Raw genomic sequence first — 18485 nt, 5'->3', positions numbered from 1 at the left:
TAGTGGTTTATTTTGTTAAACCTTCTCCTAAAAAGGTTTTTTTAATCATTTCTAGGGACCATAAGCCTTATTGGTTTTATCTTTACAAAAGGCCTTTTGGTAAAAGATAACTCCTTTAGTCTTAAAATATGCAGAGCTCTGAACACACTGGTCATCTTTTTTGTGGTCTGGTTTATCTTTATAACACACACACACCCCACCACCCCTATACCATACAAAAGCTGTGAGAATATATATTTTTACATTCAGTCTTTATTTCTATGAAAAACTTTTATAATATTTACTAGTTTATTTTGTTACCCCTTCTCCTAAGAAGGGTTTTTTAATCATTTCTAGTGACCATTAAGTCTTATTGTTTTTATCTTTACAAAAAACCCAGATTTATGTGATTAGAGATCCAAGACACTAAAGCAAATGCTAATCTACATTAGATGTAGAAAACTGTTGATGTGTTTTACAACCCCACACCCCCAGCCTCCCACCAAGATCAGCAAAAGATATAAACCCTCCCATTTTAAACTGTTTTCGCTAAACCCTTCTCTTAAGCAGAGTTTTATAATCTCTAGTACCAATTAAGCATTCAATATGGGGTATGAGCATTTTATCTTCCTCAGTGATCAAATCATGAAGGGCAGCATTAGGATTTTCTGCAGAATACACAGCATTGAGAAGCTCTCTAACCTGAATTAAATGTTTCTCAGTAATTCTGAGAATGTTCCTGGCAAACCCAATGGCTATAACAGCACTGAAAATGCTATCAAGACATATTTCCTAGCAAAGTTCCTGAATTGTCTGATTTATGTCTTCATCTAACTAAGTAACACAATTGTGCACTTCTTGACCCCTTGATCATAAGTGCAACCCCAGCATCAGTCAAAAAGTCTCTTCCTCAAACAGTATTTTATTATGCCATAAAAGGAAATGCGCACAAGAGACTTCATGAAGATTTTACATTCTTGACTTGAAACAGGACCTGATGATTCAATGCCTAATTGTCTTCTCAACTCTTCAGCCTCATCTGGTCTCTGTTCTCTGCAGAAGCATACGCTTCCTTCTGGTGTATTGGTGAGTAGGCTTTCTGGAGTCATTAAAAAGGCTTCAATTAACTGCAAAGGAGTTCAAATAAAGAACTTAGTTAGCTGCTGTTTAATCAGTCCTTAGCTACTTCCAAACACACACATACTATGAAGTGAATCCACACCACTACCGTCAAAATCTAAGCACCCCCACAACCATGCTCCAAGTCTCTTACCAGTCTCTCCTCTGTGATGACCTCTACTTCACATGCAGGCTCTGGCACAAAGATACCATCTCACAAATTTTCAACATCTGCTTCGGGGGCCTGAGCTTCCTCCATTTGCCTGTTCATTAGGTGTCCCTGAACAGGGTCAGGCGTTTCAAAGAGTCTTTGAGATAGGAGCCTGGCCTCCTCCTCAAAACTATTTCTATGGTAACGGTTTCTATGAGACCGTCTTGGGGTTGTGGTGAGTGGGCCTACAGGCGTTGTGAAAGAATCCATACCCACCCCTGCTGCTTTAGCATGGTCTCAGATAAACAGATGGGTCGTTTGGGAAAGCAGATAAACCTGGTGGGCTTCAGCCTAAATCCCACCCCCTCTACTCACTCCAATTGGTTCAGCATCATTCCTGGGAAGGTCCGAGGCCCCGCCAATTGGTCAGGGGTGGGGGGTGGGTTGTTAGAGGGGTCACCCCACCCCACTGCCACCCCATAGGCCACACCTGTGTTCTAGGGGCTACAGCAGTCTGGGACCTGATAGGTCATAACTGTACCACGTGATCTAGGGCGGTTCTTGCAGTATGAGGGGTTGGGCTTTGGGGGTCTGCATGGGCTGTCGTTCTGATGTCATGGACCACATGACTGGGGGTGGGGGCAGAGTTGCTGATGTCACACATCACGTGACTGGGTGTAGGAGCGGAATTGCTGTCACACACAACGTGACTGGGGGCAGGGGTGGAGTTGCTGATGTCACACACCACGTGACAAGGTGGGGGCAGAGTTGCTGATGTCACACACCATGTGACTGGGGTCAGGGGTGGGGCTGGTGATGGCACACACCATGTGACTAGGGCCAGGGGCGGGGCTAGTGACATCACATACATATAAGAAGAAAGGGACAGGGCTAAGGGGGTGGGACTTCTGGTCCTGCCCACCTGTCACATTTGCATTGAAGGGCGGTGAGCCTAAATACTACTAATGCTTTACTACCCTCCTACTGAGAAAAATGAAAATATTGAACTTTAATTTAAATATTTTTTTTACTTGTGGATATGAAATCTTAACCTCAGTGCAGTAGTATGGATTTTACTTATAACTTAAAGACTCTAGACAACTTTAGTTCTTCCAAGAACTCCTTTTATTCAGTTTGGAGGTGTCCTTGTGATACCTAAATTAGACTGGAAACTGTTTGATTCCCTGACCAGACCACAATTCAGAGGTTTAGAAGATGCCTTCAGTGTATTTTGATTGTATCTGCTGAAGGAGATACAATACAAAAGCTGTCAGAAAGTTTTATCAAAACAAGCATTTTTCCTCTATAGCCCAATACTGCTAATCCCAAGCACTGAAAAAACACATAAGAACACCCAAACTAATGAGGTTGTCTTAAAAAATTATTAGGTTTCTTTAAAAAAATTAATTATGGATTTTTATTTCATCTGCTTCCAATTTTTGTGAAATCATTTTATATTCAAAATTGAATCTTAAATGCATTTGCCAAAATTAGAGTTGTTGACCACTAGGAATTCACTTATGCTTCTTCTCCTCCTTCCTATTTTGTCATACTCTGTTTCATCTATTCTCTTGCTCAGCTCACAAGTCTCAATCCCTCCTGCCTCTGTTCCTTTACAATCCCCTACCCTTGATATTTCCTGTCTTTAGTCCCTTAGCTTCCTCCAGAAATAGATCCAGAGTATTACAAAAGGGGAGACAGTGCAGTTACAGTGACCTGCAGGGGTGGTCACACCCACCCACAGCCAGCCTCCTTTCCACCCTCCACCTGGGCGGGCAGATCATGCTAAAGCTGGGGACTTAAATCCTGAAGAAGGTAAAAATTCCCTCTGCCTCCCTTCCCTTCCATGCTCAGAGGCACATCCCCTCTCCACCCATTCCCCCCTTCCCATTGCCAGTGCCTATGCTGTATCAGGGGTAAGGGGAGCTTCTGTCTCACTCCAGTTGGGTTGTGTTCATCCGGGACTGTGGCAGCAGTGATGGGCACATTCCCCTCCCTGCTCCTAGGCTGGTAGGGAACACTGGGGGAAAGCAGTCAAGGAGGCAGAATGTGCCTTTTGGCTGCCACCACCACTACCACAGTCCCAGGCTGAGCTTGGGCCCCCACACCACCCAGCTCTCCTCATACCCAGGACAGTGGGGACAGTGGCAATGGCAGGCTAGGGGGGTGGGAAATGAGCGTGGGGGGCTGGATGTGCTTTTGAGCACAGAAGGAAAGGGAGAGGGGGAATTCTTACCTTCTTTGGGATTTGAATCCCCAGCTGCTGCTCCCGTGGCATGGTCAAAAAGGGGGCGGGAGGGTGGAGGGTGCTAGTGCACCCACTCTGGGTTTGTCCCTGGCTTCCCCATCACATCTTCAGTCTCTCTTCTTTCCCACCATATTTTCTAAACTTCACCTTCAACCTCCTTCCTGCAACCCATGCTCCCCTTTCTCCTCCATACTTTCTTTTATTCCTTTGCCCTACAGTCTAGAGTGCAACCTGACCTCAGTTTTGTTGCAAACTATAGGAGATAGCAGCCATTGTGACTATTGTATCCTCAATTTTATATGCAAAGACTATAAAGATGGTCTTCATTTTATTTTTATTGTATTTTATTTTTTTTTTTTTTTACATAACAGAACTTGGGACTTCTGGCCCATTTGAAGTAATGGAAGGTGGTAAGTATTTTAAGTACAAACAAAATTTGCAAACTTTGTCCTAATGATTGTGAGAACATGAAAAGCTTAACCCACACATTAAATACTGTAAGATGAACAATTAATTTCAATTCAGTTTACTGCTACAAGAGCTGCTAACTCTAATATCCTTTTGGTTAATGACAACAGTTTTCCCAATGTTACTAAACTTAATGTTTTCACTTAACTTATATTTTCACTTAAATTATATGCTATGTTCTAACTAAAAAATCCAGAGGTTCCTGACTGAAATAACTTGCTCCTTTGCTCAGGGTCAGACCAACTGCTACATCTGCGATCAGGAAGGAATTTTACCTATGGTCAGATCAGCATGGGGTGTTGGGGGTTTGCCTTCCTCTGTAGGGGGTTGAAAAGGTATAAAGGAGGCATGGTCCTCTTCCTTGGATCTCCTGAACATATTTTAATAAATTACTTCCTTTCCATGCAGTTGCAGAATATTAACAGTACCCTCATCTCCTTGCTTTACCTATGAGAAGTTAGGGTGTTTTCTGATAGGGCTGTGCGAAACTTCGCTGGCTGTTTCATTTTGACAATGCTTTCACTCGTTTCGAACTTGAAACAGCAAAATCAAAATGAAACAGAGGGCTTCAAAACAGCCTCAAAACAAAATGAGGATAGTCTAAATGTTTTGAAAGTTTCAAAACATTTTGAGTTTTGAAGCTGAAGCTGGGCTTGCCTACAAGGAAACAGAAAGTAAGGAGAGGGAGGGGGAAGAGGGGAGAAGAAGGGGGAAGGACTACTCTCATATTGACTGTAGCTGGCCAGAGACTGTCATCCTTCACTGAGGTCCCTTCCAATCCCAGTGCTATGGGGGAGGGATGCAAAAAACAGAATAAAAGGCAGAATTGTTTGAACAGCCCTGCTTTCTGCCTTGGTGTCTGTAGCAGGGCACTAAAGTGCCTACTACTTTGAAAGCAGAGATAGGAACCCAGGTGCAGGTTGCTGGGACAACTGCTTAATGAAAGAAGTAGCCGCACCTGCACCTGGCCTGTTGGCTGGAAGGGGCAGGGCCTGGCTCCTATATAAATCCCAGGCCTGAGGCCACAGTGGAGCTTTCTGCTAGCCACCAAGGGAGAAGGAGGACTCTTAGAGTAAGCCAAAGGGAGAGGGTTGATTGCAGGTACAGCCCTGGGATTGAGGAAGGATGGAGCACCCCGGGGGTGGCTGGAATAATAGTATAGCCAGGCGGCTAGAGTTTGTTATAGCTCAGGGGCTTGTGTTTTGTTTGCTGTTTTCACCAGAGGTTTGGGTGAGGCTATTAGGGGTTGGAGGAGCCCTCATAGGGGGCTCACAGTAGTGTGGGGTCCCCAGCGCCAGAGGTGGGGGGGGCAGCAATTTGAGAAGCGCCAGAGGTGGGGGGGGGCAGCAATTTGAGAAGCGCCAGAGGTGGGGGGGGGCAGCAATTTGAGAAGCGCCAGAGGTGGGGGGGGCAGCAATTTGAGAAGCGCCAGAGGTGGGGGGGCAGCAATTTGAGAAGCGCCAGAGGTGGGGGGGCAGCAATTTGAGAAGCGCCAGAGGTGGGGGGGCAGCAATTTGAGAAGCCCCAGAGGTGGGGGCAGAGTGAGACGAGGCTGTGGAGAGCCCAAGCGCCAGAGAAGTGCAGAGCAAGACCAAACAACGTCTGTTACATCTGTGAGGCTTGGTGCGTGGTATAGGGGTGGTTGGAGCCATGCATAGCCCATAAGGCTGGGGTGCACCCAAACACCCATTACAGAATGGGGCCCATGTAAGGCAGGAAAACCATGTCCAAGAGGTTAGAAAGGCAGCCTCTCCATTACATATTCAACATCAAAGACGTGGCTGGAGAGACTTGAGGGTGCTTTTAGGCAGACTTGGCACGGTAAGGGGGCAACAGGGGAGAGCACGGTGACCCCCTAGGATGCCACCCCATTACCGTGTCACTTACTGAGCTGTGCATTCCAGCAGCTCAGCATCAGGCAACTACCGCTAGCACTGATCTTCTTCTAAAGGATTCCCTACTTGCTAGGCTAGGCTAGACTAGGCTAGCCTAGCAAGAGGGATTTCAGAATACCTTTTTCTTCTAGGCGCTTTTATTTTATTATTATATTCATTGATTTACTCTTTTAAATGTTATACTTATATTGAATACTATATATTTTATACTTGTATTGCATGCCAGACCAGCCTCTGGCTTCTTTACTATTTCTTCCATTCAGGAACAGCAGACACCAGCTGCAGGTGCTTACTCAGCCTGACAAAGAGTTTTTCAACCCAAATGATTTCTAAGATACATTTCTCTAACTATACAGTTGGCTTACTAAAAGATACCAGATTGTCTTGCCTGTTGTCATTTAAAGTGGTGAACTGAGATGAGGCTGTAGGGGAGTAGGAGGCCTCATTGGGGCACACTACCATGTTGTGTAAATGCCCCAGCGCCAGTGAGGGCTTACACACACACACACACACACACACACACACACACACACACACACACACACACACACACACACACACACACACACACACACACACACACACACACACACACACAACAAAACAAACAAACCAAAGTTTTGCTTGTCAGCAGCCTGAGGTGCAGGGCCCCAGAACCCTTTTCACTTATCTCCTTGAAAGCTGGCAGGCTTTGTGGCTTGAGCAGGGGCCACCATCCTTGCAGTCTTCACCTCCTGCACACTCTCTCTGTCTCACCCCCACGAGTTTTGCTTATCAGCAGCTTGAGATGCAGTTTCCCAGAAACCCCTGCCCCTATCTCCTTGAAACTTGTTAGACTTCATGGCCTCAGAAGGGGTTACCGTCCCTGTAAATTTCATCCAAATCAGGCAAGAAATGACAGTTATAGGCTGTTTTGTGCTTCCCCACTATAGCCTATGGGTGAAATGTCAAAACAGTGAAACTGTTTCAACGAAACAAAACGAAAGAGAACAGCAGTTTCAAAATGAAACAAAATTCAAAACAAAATACTGTTCTGTCAAAATGGAATGGTGCCATTTCACAGAGCCCTATTTTCTGATGTTTTTAGGCATTGTGCAAGAGAGTTGTTTGCAGTTTTAAATATAGGTTAGACAAACACTTGTCTAGGATAGTTTAGATCGGGATGATCCTGCTGCAAATGGAGGGATAACTTCCTAAGGTCCCTTCTAGTCCTTCTTTTTTATAATTCTATATTGTGCTGGATGAACCAAGTACTTTGGACGACTATGCAAAAATCTTTTTATAAGATTTGGTTGAAGCCTGGAAAACTGGACTTGGGTTCTGGTATAATCTTGAAATGTGTAATGTTCATATAGGGACAATTGAGGACTTATTCCTGACACATTCACTTTCCAGCCCAAGAAGAAGTGACACCTAGATTCAAGAGAATAGAGGAGGTGATATATCACATTCTCAGAGTACTTCATCAATTAAGTGATCAGGCAGAATAAAAGAAAGAGGCAATTATCTTTTCCATCTCCATTTCCCCAGACATGAGATTGTTCTAACAGCTGCAAATTCAAGCTTGTTCCTGCAAAATGTTTTATTTAACGATTGAGGAAGAATTAAAAGAAATCAATCTGCCAGTGGCCAGAGCTTCATGCCACTCGAGAAAGTTTCTTTTTAGCATTCAGTAGGAATCTTTTAGAAATACCAAGAGTCTGTACCTTATAAAAGATGCCTGAAGTGAAACAAATCAATTAAATTCTTGGTGGTGCACTATAATTTCATTATTTCTGCTTTAGTCCAACTATTAAAATAACAGGATGCCGCCATTAGATTCTCTCAGAAGATATATTATTAACCCCTGCCTTTTGCAATGCATTGGCTCTCAACAGCATTTGAAAGGCACTTGATATGAATCCAGAATTCTGTTAAGAGCTGCTTGACTACTCACACAGTTCTGCAACCAAGTACTCAACACAAACTTCAGATTGAAAAAAAAAATAGCCTTTGTAAGTTATTACATTGACCTTGCCTACAGGAGAGAAAAGTGAACATTACCAGTACATAGAAAAAAGAATAGATCACAAATATATTTTCCAGCCTACCTAGTAGAAATGTTGAGCCTGGTACAGACCCAGTGTAACTGAGAATATCCACTGAAGTTCATAACATTGGACTCACTTTCATTAACGGAGTTGAACTCACTGGGCATATCTACACATACACATTTACTGTGCAATAACCAAAATTACTGTGCAGTACAGGTGCATGTCTACATGTGTATGCAAGTACTACACAGTAAATATGGCAACTTACACCATCTTGAATATAAATTTGGTACCTGTACTTGTGTGTATCAAATTTATGCCCGATTAGTTACTGTGCAGTAACACACACGTAGATGCCCTACTACACAGTAACACCATGTGCGTAGACTGACTTGGAACTAACTTTAGTCTCAAATCCGTCCACTCACAGTGTTCATGTACGTTAGTGTGCAGACGCCAGCCTATTCCTGCTTACTAAGCAGTAATGTACTGTGCAAGTTTAAGATGGCATAAATGCATGTATAGACATGCCCACTGAATTTGAACAGTGTTGATTTTTTTTTTAAGGATGATCAAAATATGTAGGACTCTAAGTCTTACTTTCAAAAGAAATTTGGCAATTAAGAGGTTAAATCCCACTGAGGGATTAAAAAAAAAAATCAATGGAATTTGGGACCCCTAAATCTCTACTGAAAACAGAATTTAGGCCAAAGTCTCTACTGCAAATGGCATGTTGGACTTTGTGGAAAATGTTATCTTCATTGAATTATACACATTAGTTTCAATAGATCCAGCACCAGGGACTAAAGAAAAGATAGGAAGGTGAACTATGAACAGAAATGGATTTACTATAGGCAGCAGTGCAAACACGGGATGTCATAAAACAAATGAGTAAAAGATAATTTTAATTTTAATTAAAATTTAAATTTCTGTTACAACCTTTGTGATAGTCTTTTTATCCAACATCAAGTTGCATCATAGAAACATCTCTGGTATGTGAAAGATTCTCTTAATTTCTGTTGAAAATAAAATGTTAAATCCTCATAATTTTAATAACAGAGATTGTAAAGCAGGGGTGTCTAACTTTTTTGAATGTGGGGCCGGATCATGAACCTTTTATCACCCATTGGGCTAGCAAGCCACATTCAAAGACCTCACACAAAGCGGTATCACATCAGGAAGTGATGTCATGTGACCTTTGACACCAATGAAGTTGCAGGAAGTGACATTGAAATGGGTCTGGAAATGTGGTTTAAAATCCAAAATCAAAACAATATAAAACCAACAATGAAATAATACCAAACACTTGACTAAAATAAACACTTTCGCTTCTACTCACTTCTCAATGAATGAAAGAATAGGACTCAAAGGGGGGTGCAAATGCACCAGTGCACACCTCCCCACTCCCTAATCCAAACCTGCTAATACCCAGCAGTCAATTTAGATTTTGAAGAACAAGACCTGGGGTCCTTGTAGCCACTTTTGTGTTATTCTGTGGAAAGAGCAGCAGCTGCCTGGAGAGAAGCCAGCAAGAGCTTACATGTGAAACAGTCTTCAAAAAAACCCCAAAAGCCAACAAAACAAAAAAAACCACATCAACAACCTACATCTCTTCAGCCCAGCTAGCAAGCCAGCTCACAAATGAAGCTGACAGTTAACCCTTTCCTCTCTGGTGTGGACCTGACCTGGCGCTGACCCCTGCTTCTGCTGGGAAGGGCTGACTGGGGAGTGAGCCTGGCTAATACCTCCTGCCAGGGTGCTGCTAGCTGAAACGCTGGGGGGTGGTGACAAATTCAACACTTTGGGGAGAAGCTAGAGCACACATATCTTTTACAGGGGTATAGGTTGTAGCCGTGTTGGTTTAAGCACATCAGTGGACCAGGTTCTTTGGGATCCAGGAAGAGCATAGACCAACTACAGATGCTACCTCATCCTGAAAAAGGGTGTTTGTACCCAAAAGCTTGCAAAGAAGAATTTTTCCAACTATTTGAGTTGGTCTAATAAAAAATATTTTCCACCTAGTGCAGAAAAAGCCCAGGGCCCAGCAGAGCCCTGAGCCACAGCAGGGCAGGAAGCCCCTATGCCCCCCCCCCCCCGCCCCAAACTGGGCACTGCCACTGCCAGGGGCAAGGAGCAGCCCCCAGAACATGCCCAGATGGGAGGGGGGGAGGGGAGAGATAAGCGCATGCGCAGAATCCACGTCCCCTGCTCAAGCTCCAGGTTCCTTCGGACAAGATGAGCACGCCCTGAGTTCACGCACGCGCAGTAGCTAGTGCCCAGGTCAAGCCAAAGCTGACCCCATGGACTGATTCCAAAGAGAGGGAGTTGAACCTTGGCACATGCGCAGTAACCACAGCCTGTCTCCCATTCTACCATCACAACCAAGGACGGGTGTCAGGCACCAGGCAGGAAGGGCCCCAAGGCCAGCTCCCTGCTCCACTCCACTCCCCTACCTGCATCACATCCTGACAGTTACCTTGAGCGCCGTGGCCCGGGCGCATCCGTGCAGAGAGGAGGCCGCCATGTTTTTGTCCAGCAACCAAACCAGCCCCCCACCCCCCCCCTCGGCGGAAAAACACCTCCCCAGCGGCAAGGGTTCCACCCGCCCTGAGGGGCCTCGGCGCATGCGCAGAAGGGCTCCTCTCCTGCCGAAAGTGTTTACTTTCATTTCCCGTTGCAGCACCTCGGGTCTCAGAAAACGGCTTGGCAGCCCACGGGCCACATGTTGGACAAGCCAGTTGTAAAGGAAGATGAAGCGCATGTATAATAGTGCATTTGGGGACTGTGGGTGTTTTTTTTGTTTTGTTTTTGTGGGAGGGGAGGGAAGGGGTCATACCCCCCCCAAACCCCCAAACCCAAAACTGTAGCATTATTTGTTCTATTCTGCGCTGAACAAGCAACGTTCTTTATAATGCTTTGTACTCTGGAAGGGTCTATACCTAAATCCTTCCTCAGTTTCTACATAAGCAAAACCCCATTATTCAAGCAAATTCTGGCTGAAGGTTAATAACTGAGGAGAGATCTTGTGAGTTGGCTCCTGACACACATGCAGTAGTAATGCAAAGTAAGAGCATAACCACTTTGTGATCAGATACAAACATTGCCAGTCTGTATCCAATATTTTCATCTTCATCAGGTCACTGGCCTCATTTTCCCTTTAATAGTGAGTTAAAGACAATACTGGGGAAAGGTTTTAGAAATGCGTAAGTGAGACGTATTAGTATTCAGCTGAATATTAGGAAAAATCAGTAGTTATTGGCACACTATTAGATCAGTAGTTTAGTCCAACAGGCTGAACTCAGGTAAAAATGTATTAAACTACTTGGATGGGTAGAGCCCACAGAATCCTTTCTGCAGGTGATGGAGCACCTCACATTCAGTTTAACAAATGTATCCATGTTTAGTTCCCCCTGAAAATGAGAAAATTAAAGGGTAAGTATCTCATTTTTTGTTACCAACTAAACAGTGTTCTGTATTTAAGTGGAAATTACTTCTCTTTTGATAGTGTTTCCCCACTTTCCGAGGGTGATGAAAAACATGCTTTGCTGTTCAGTTTACTGCTGCGCCAATAAATGTACACCGAATACTTCTTCGCAGCTGCTCTTGCAGCTAGCATGTTCTCAGATCTTCTGCCAAAATTATGGATTTTTTTCAGCATTTGCAGATAGAGTTCCTGCAGTCTAAAACTAATTCCTGGAAGATACACCCCAAAGCTCAAATGAGTTGTGAAAAAAAAGGGCTCTTAACCACTTTGATTGCAAAATAATCTTTCTAAAATCTTGACATTTGATTTTATTCTTGTACTTCAAGTCTTGAACTTCAGAACTGCCAATCTCAGACTCTGCTTCAGTCCAGTATTTCAAACATTGTGTCAGCTACAGCATCAGGTCTTTTGCCACTGCAACTGCTGTGCATCTGTTCAGTGTTCAGAACAATTTGTCTAAGCAAACTCTCCCAATTTATCTGCACTTTTGGCAAGACAAGGGTCCTTTTGAAAATGGCAGAAAGCTAAATGTGTATATACTGCTAATGAAACAGTCTTGGAGGAGAAGGGTTATTTCCATACCCGTTATCAGAATTGTTCTAACTATAACCATTTCCATATGTGACAGGATCTGCCTCCCAAGGACAGCCACAACACCCCCAGCAGCTGCTCTGACCTGTCCTGCCCCCACTGATTTCTTTCTTCTTAATCCTTGGGCAAGGTTCTTTTCATCCCATTTTCTGGCCCGAATCCCTGCCTGAGCAAAGTGTCCTTTGTCCTTCCTCTTGGCTCTGGCCCCCCTAGCCCTGCTTCATTCTCCTTCTTGTCTCCAGGCCTGCCAGCCCTGTCTCAGTGTCATGAGTCCCAGACCTTCTAGCTAAGTGCTTACCTGGCATGGTGAATATCTGTACTACCAGCAACAACCATTACCTTATTGACCTTATTCATGTCCCTCTGGCCCTAATAACCTTAGGTGCAGTAATCATAGCCTCTAGCCACCACAATAGCCACCTCAATGCCTCAATCTTTACCAGGACTCCTACCCCCATTCGAGTGTCAGCCTGCCAGGCACTCATTTAGCCTCTCAGCTTTAGCCAGCAAAATCCACCAGACCCCTGGTCCCAGCAGGTCTCTCCCTATTCATTGGGCCCCCTGACCTCTCAGCCTCTGCCCACAGCCACCATGTCCCCAATCCCTTCTTGGCTCATTCCTTGGACACTGTCCTATCTTGGCTTCTACCCACAAAGCCTGCCAGGTCCCAAACACTTGAAAGACTCTTTGTTGGCTTCATCTCCTTAGCCATGCAACTTTAGCCCACCAGGGTGGAGCATCTCACAGGCTAGGGACCGACATTCAAAAAGTCCAAGCCTGAATAGATTCAATCTTTGCAGGTTAGTCTAACCTGCAGAGATTGAACCAGTTTGCAAGTGCATAGATATTCCCTTTTCATTCTGGAAATGCAGGCACATGCTTGCAGTGGCTCAGGCCAGAAGCCCAGGGGTGCTAGAGCAGCCCTCCCTTCCATGGACAAGCTGAGTAGGGGTGGGGGGAAAAGGACATGGCCAGTAGGGCTATGTGAAGCTTCAGTTGCTGATTTGATTTGGAGGAGATTTTATGACCAAACCTCTGAATCCAAATTGAAAAAATAATCAGGAGACCAATAAAAAGGTCTGAATCAATTAGAAGCCTCCAAAATAGATTCAGAAAGGATTTGGAGATATTCAGAGATTCAGGCAGTCCCCACTCGTCACCGCAGAGAGGTGGACCCGGACTCTGTGACAGTAAGCAGAGGGCAGGGGAGGGGCTGGTGGAAGGGAAGAGGGTACCAATGGGGGGGACCCTCACCAGGCCCCATTCCCTGCCTGCTCCCCAGCCCCCCTGAGCAATCCCTCAACTGCTCTCCCAGCCCTGTCAATGGCTGCCCCACCTGGCCCCAGTGTCCTGGCAGGTAAAAAAAAAAAAAAAAAAAGGCCCCAGACACATTGGTTGCCGCAGTGGCTTGTTGGGACCTCTGGGGACTTGTGGCAGAGCCTCCCCCCCAGCACAGGGCACTGGGGGGCTGCAGGGATTCCCCCCCACCCCCCTGCCTGGCAGGAGTCAGTGACTCTGGGGATTCTTTCTTTCTCTTTTTTTTTTTTAAGTGCCACAACGCTGGGACTGGGCAGGGCAGCCATTAATGGGACTGGGAGAGTGGGTGGGGGATGGGGCCTGTTTGATTTGGAGATTCATCCACATTGATTTGGGAGAGTCATTTGAATCATGTAATCGAGTCACTGTCCCCCGAATCAGCCAAATCTGAAGCAAATATTAGCCACTTTGTACAGGCCTAACGGCCAGGCCTGAGTAAGATAGAAGAGGGGTTTAAACCTCAACCTTGGCCTGCAGGGTTCAGAGGGTATGGGAAGAGGGAGTGTGGCTAGACTGCTGTGGTGGGGAAGAAGGAGGAGGAGGGGAGAGCTATGCCTGCCCCAGTGGCTCCCTAACAGCTGGGAGCACTCCCAGTACACAGGGCTGCGCAGCCCTACAGGGGAAACTCTTCCCCCTCCTCCCTTTCCACCCCCCCCACCAACGCCACCATGGGGGGAGAGGGGCTCTGTTGGCAGGGCTCTTCCTCCTCATCCTCCCCCTGCCACCATGAGGTGGGGAGAGGGATTCTGGGGGGCTGCCCAGCCCAGGAGGGAGACTCTTCCCCCTGTTTCTCCCCTAACACCACAGGTTGGGGAAGGGGGAGATATGCCAGGCTGCGTGGCCCCAGAGGGGGACTTTTCCCCCTGCTCCTCCCTCCCCCTGCTCCCTGCCACCACCATGAGGTGGAGGGGGGGTCTCTGTTCAGTGCTGGGGGGGAGGGACACTCTTTTCCCCTCCTCTTTCCCCTGCTGCCAGGAGACAGGGAGAGGGCACTCTGGCCCAGCTGGGGTGCAGGAAGTAGCTGTAACTTAGCCACAGTTGCCAGGGGTGGTCCCAGCTCCCCAGTCTCCAGCCCAGCCTCTCTCAACCCCAGCCAAGGCAGCCACATGGTGGGGCCAGCCCTGGCAGCTACGGCTCAGTGACAGGGATGCTGAGCACTGTCAGCAGTTCAGCCCAGCCTTGGGTGTGTGGCAGGCAGATGGCAAGGCAAGGGGCTAGCCGGGCCAGCTAGGAGGCATCAGTGGGCCTGAAGCCTGGCAGCTAGCTTGCTGGCTGCATGTGCCAAGACAGATCGGGCTGCTGACAGGGCTCAGTGTCCCCATCATTGAGCCCCATCTCCATGGTCTGGCCTGGCCTGGCCCAGCCCCACTGCACAACTGCCTCTGCCGGAGCTGAGCAAGGCCAGGCCGAGCCATGGGTGTGGGGCCACTCCCGGCAGCTGCAGCTCAGTTACAGCTTCTCCCTATGTCCCGGCTGGGCCAGGCCAGGCCAGGCCAGGCCAGGCCAGGCTGAGCAGGGCCCCACAGAGCCCCTCTCCCTTCCCCACAGTGGCAGGGAACAGGGGGAGAAGCAGGAGAGGGAAGAGACCCCCCCAGCACTAAACAGAGCCCCCCCCTCCCCACCCCACCCCACGGCAGGGGAAGTGGGGAGAGAAGCAGGGGGAAAAGTCCCCCTCTGGGGCTGAACAGCCTGGCATAGAGCCCCCTTCCCCACCCCATGGTGGTAGGGGAGGAGCTGGGGAAAGGGTCCCCCTCCAGGGCTGGGCAGCTCCACAGCTCCCCGCCCCATAGGACAACCATCCTGGCATGGTCCCATTAAGGTGAAGGCAGCAGGGAGAAGGGTTAATTCCTCCCTCTGTCCCTTCTGCCCTACAGCCAAGGTCTGCCAACCCCAGGGGCCACTGCACAGCCCCCTCCTCCCTGCTCCCCAGCAAACAGGCAGACCATGGATGCAGTTAGAGACAAGGGAAGAATCAATGCTTTCCCTGCCCATTTTTCTTTAACAGGGCTATGCCAGCCAGTGTCTTGCCATAGCCCATCCCTGCTCAGGCTAGAGACCAGAGGGGTGAGGCCACCCCTACTCTGGAGCAAAGCCCTGCCCAGAGAGCATGCTAGGATGTTAAACCAGAAAAGGGTCTGAGACAGACATTGCATAAACCAATTTGAGCTCAATCAGTTAAGTCTGATACTACATTCAACTAGGTTTATCTCAAACCAGTTTTGGCCATTTTTAAACTAGCTTATGTGCACTGAATGTCTGTTCTGTTACAGGTTTAAACCAGCTTCTGATCACTTAAACCACTTTATGTGTAATGTCTGCCCCTAGCTCCAGGCTCCTTACCTGTGGTTCTCCAACCACCCCAAACCTCTATTCAGAACATAAACAGCTAACCCCCCCCCCCCAAAAAAAAACCCAAAACCAAAAACAAAAAAAACACACTTCTCTTTCAGACATATTCAACAACCCCTTCCTCAGGCTTTTAGCCTTGAGCTAGGCTTATATAACCCTTCCTCCTTGCCCTTCCAGTCACCCGACCTGCAGTCTTCAGGGCAGGATCAGGGAATTTCTTCTTCTCTAATTTGCATGTTTATTGCTCTGGCCTGCCTATTTACCACTTACACCTACTGCCTACCTTTCTTATCAACAGGATTATCACACTGTAGCTAGCTACCCTGTAACACAGCACTCACTTGTTTCTAGTAGCAGGGGTTGGGTTCTCCTGCTACACCCCTCCTCATTTTTACTTATTTGTACTATCCTCATGACCCTACTTTATGATGAACATCCTTTAAGTTAAAGAGGGAGTCATTAAGGTCTCAAGAGAAATGTGCAACAAGGGTAAGTTCATTATGTAAGTTACTTCCTATCATCATTGCCAAAGGGATTTCTTCACTCTCTTTGCCAGCTCTGAACTTAGGTATTCAGACCAAGGTTTTGAATTTGGAATGTTCTGAACAGCTGAAAACTGTGCTACTGCCAAGCAGTTGGGAAGCCCTTTGTTAAAATGCTGTATGGACTAGGTATTGCTTATTAGCTTTGAACAATTAGCAAGCATGTGGAAAGGGAGCAATCTACAAAAGGTAGAAAAGATTCTCCAATACTGGAAAAAGCAACAAAAAAGTGTTTGCAAAAGCTGTTTTGCAATACCGAAGCTCAAAATTTGAGTGTTCAAAACTATGCAGTTTCACATCAGTTTCTTTAAAAAAAATATCATATTGATCTAGGTAGATGTAGGATGAAATGAGAGCAGAGATGCTGGGAATAAGGAAAGCATGCAGAGCCTTGTAAACAAAAAAGAAGGGCTTCTGCAGAAGGAGAAGAGAAACCAGCGACGGATGGATCTAAGTGAGGATGATGAGGTGACATGGTCAGGGCTTTGGAAGAAGATAATCTTAATAAAGTAACAGTAGTCTGCTAATAATCTGCTAATGCTGAGGACTGGCCCTGACAGCCCAGGAGGCCCTTCAATCCTATGTTCCTATTCCTAAGAAACTAGTTTTTCTGGTGGCTGCATTTTGGAGGGACCCAGTCCCCTGGGTTCAAATTAGGAGTGAACTGGAGGTGTGCTCAGAGCAAATTTCACAGCTGTGCTTAGTTTCTGGTTCCCAGTGGATCTTTGGTCAGAAGCCAGTGAATATCTGCTGAGAATAGGTCAGTTTTCAGTGATGTGCAGAAATGAACTTGTAGGCACCTAGGGAACTTTCAAATTCCGCAGGGAAGAACTTAATTTAAACACCTCCAGGGTTAAGTGGCCACAGTGGGCTTTAGGATCAGTGTAGGACTTAGGCATCTGAAAATCATCTAAATTGTGTTTCAGGCATCTCAAAATACAGAGCTGGCCCTAAGTAGAGAACAGACAATGCAAGAATCATGAGTGCAACTGGACTGTCAGACAGGCTGAGTGCCTGAGCCTAATCTCACTTGTAACTCACTTGATTTGGTGGGCATTCTCCTGTTTTACATTACCATCACTGAGGAGCAGATCCCGAGTTTCCAGAACTAGAGTTAAGAAAACAGAGCCAGAGTCACCTTTCATTTAGAACAGCATGAATCAGGAGTAACGTGAGAGTGAGTTCATATATGTGAGAGGATAAATAAAGGAAACACAATTTTTTAAACCTATAAATAAAGGTGTTGATCTGAAATTCATTGAGCAATAAAAATGTACATTCCCATGATGTTATTTTTGTCTGTTTCTTTTAAGACTTGTCACAACCCAAAGTTGTGATTTTTGTTTTGTGTGTGCTTTGGCACTGCTAAATTATTTTCCCGCTAAATTGCAGCTTCTTTGCACGGTAGAGTTTTCTGCTACAGAAGAGAATCCCGGTGCAACGGAGAATTTCCCGCCAATTTGTAGCTTTCTTTGCATGGTGCATTTCTTTTTGCATCTAAGAAGTGCTCGGTGCAAAGAGTTCCCGCCATTTGTATTCAAATTCGAACCACATTATTGGTTCACGTGAAATTATGCACGCGTGGCGGCTAGGGATTGGCTTGCTAGCCGTATAAAGAGCTTGGGTAGTTTCCACCCAAGCTGGAGAGAAATTGGAGTTAGAGAGAGAAAAATCTTCGCCTTGCGTGAAGATCTCTAAGCGCTGCGGATCCTTACAGACCCAACGTATTTCTTAAAAGGCAACAGGGGCTGAACAGCCTCTGGCCTCTCCCCGTTGCTGATAGATTCCTAGACGTATCCCTTCCTGGAACAAAAGAAACGAACCCACGGAGCTTCAACAACTCCGTTGGAGAGAGCTAATTTGTCGTGATCCTCAAATGAGGATTTAAGCGGAGCTGTGCCTGGAAAACTGTCCAGCCTACACCACGACCATCTTTGGTGTAAGTAAACAATCTTTAAATCAACCATTACGCGTCCGTGACTAATTCTAGCTCGCCCCCGGTCTTCTCCGACCCCGTGTGCCCGGGCTGCTGGCCACAGCCCGCGTGCGCAAAGACGGGCCGCGCCTCACGCCCGGCCCGCACAAGACTATTATCTTTTTTCATTGTCTTGGTGAATTATTTCTCTCATAGTTTAAGCCATCCTACCAGTGGAGGAATGTACTCCAAGAAACACTCTACAAATATATTTCACTGTCTTCTTTAAAGTATCAGCAAATTTACTAGTTCACAGTACTATACTAATTGAATTCTAAGTACTATACTAATTCAATTTTAAGTCAAAATTGCTTTAAAAGTCTTGCGGGAGGTA

General features: G+C 46.3%; 1 protein-coding gene across 2 annotated transcripts in view; it reads right to left on the bottom strand.

Moving 5' to 3' along the window:
* Window positions 1-226: 226 nt before the first annotated feature.
* Window positions 227-18485, bottom strand: part of C3H8orf88 (chromosome 3 C8orf88 homolog) — a 242820-nt gene continuing 224561 nt past the window's right edge. The window contains exon 8 of one of the 2 annotated variants that reach the window (XM_059723901.1): window positions 227-1106. In XM_059723901.1, coding sequence (XP_059579884.1) covers window positions 870-1106 — 237 coding nt within the window. In that variant the 3' untranslated portion in view covers window positions 227-869. The remainder of the gene's footprint in view (window positions 1107-18485) is intronic. The other variant, XM_059723904.1, reaches the window with a different exon arrangement.

The sequence above is a fragment of the Alligator mississippiensis genome, chromosome 3 (genome assembly GCF_030867095.1).
Source record: "Alligator mississippiensis isolate rAllMis1 chromosome 3, rAllMis1, whole genome shotgun sequence".
Classification (NCBI taxonomy): domain Eukaryota; kingdom Metazoa; phylum Chordata; order Crocodylia; family Alligatoridae; genus Alligator; species Alligator mississippiensis.
Note: the sequence above shows the minus strand (reverse complement) of the source record. Positions and strands in the feature narration are given on the sequence as shown.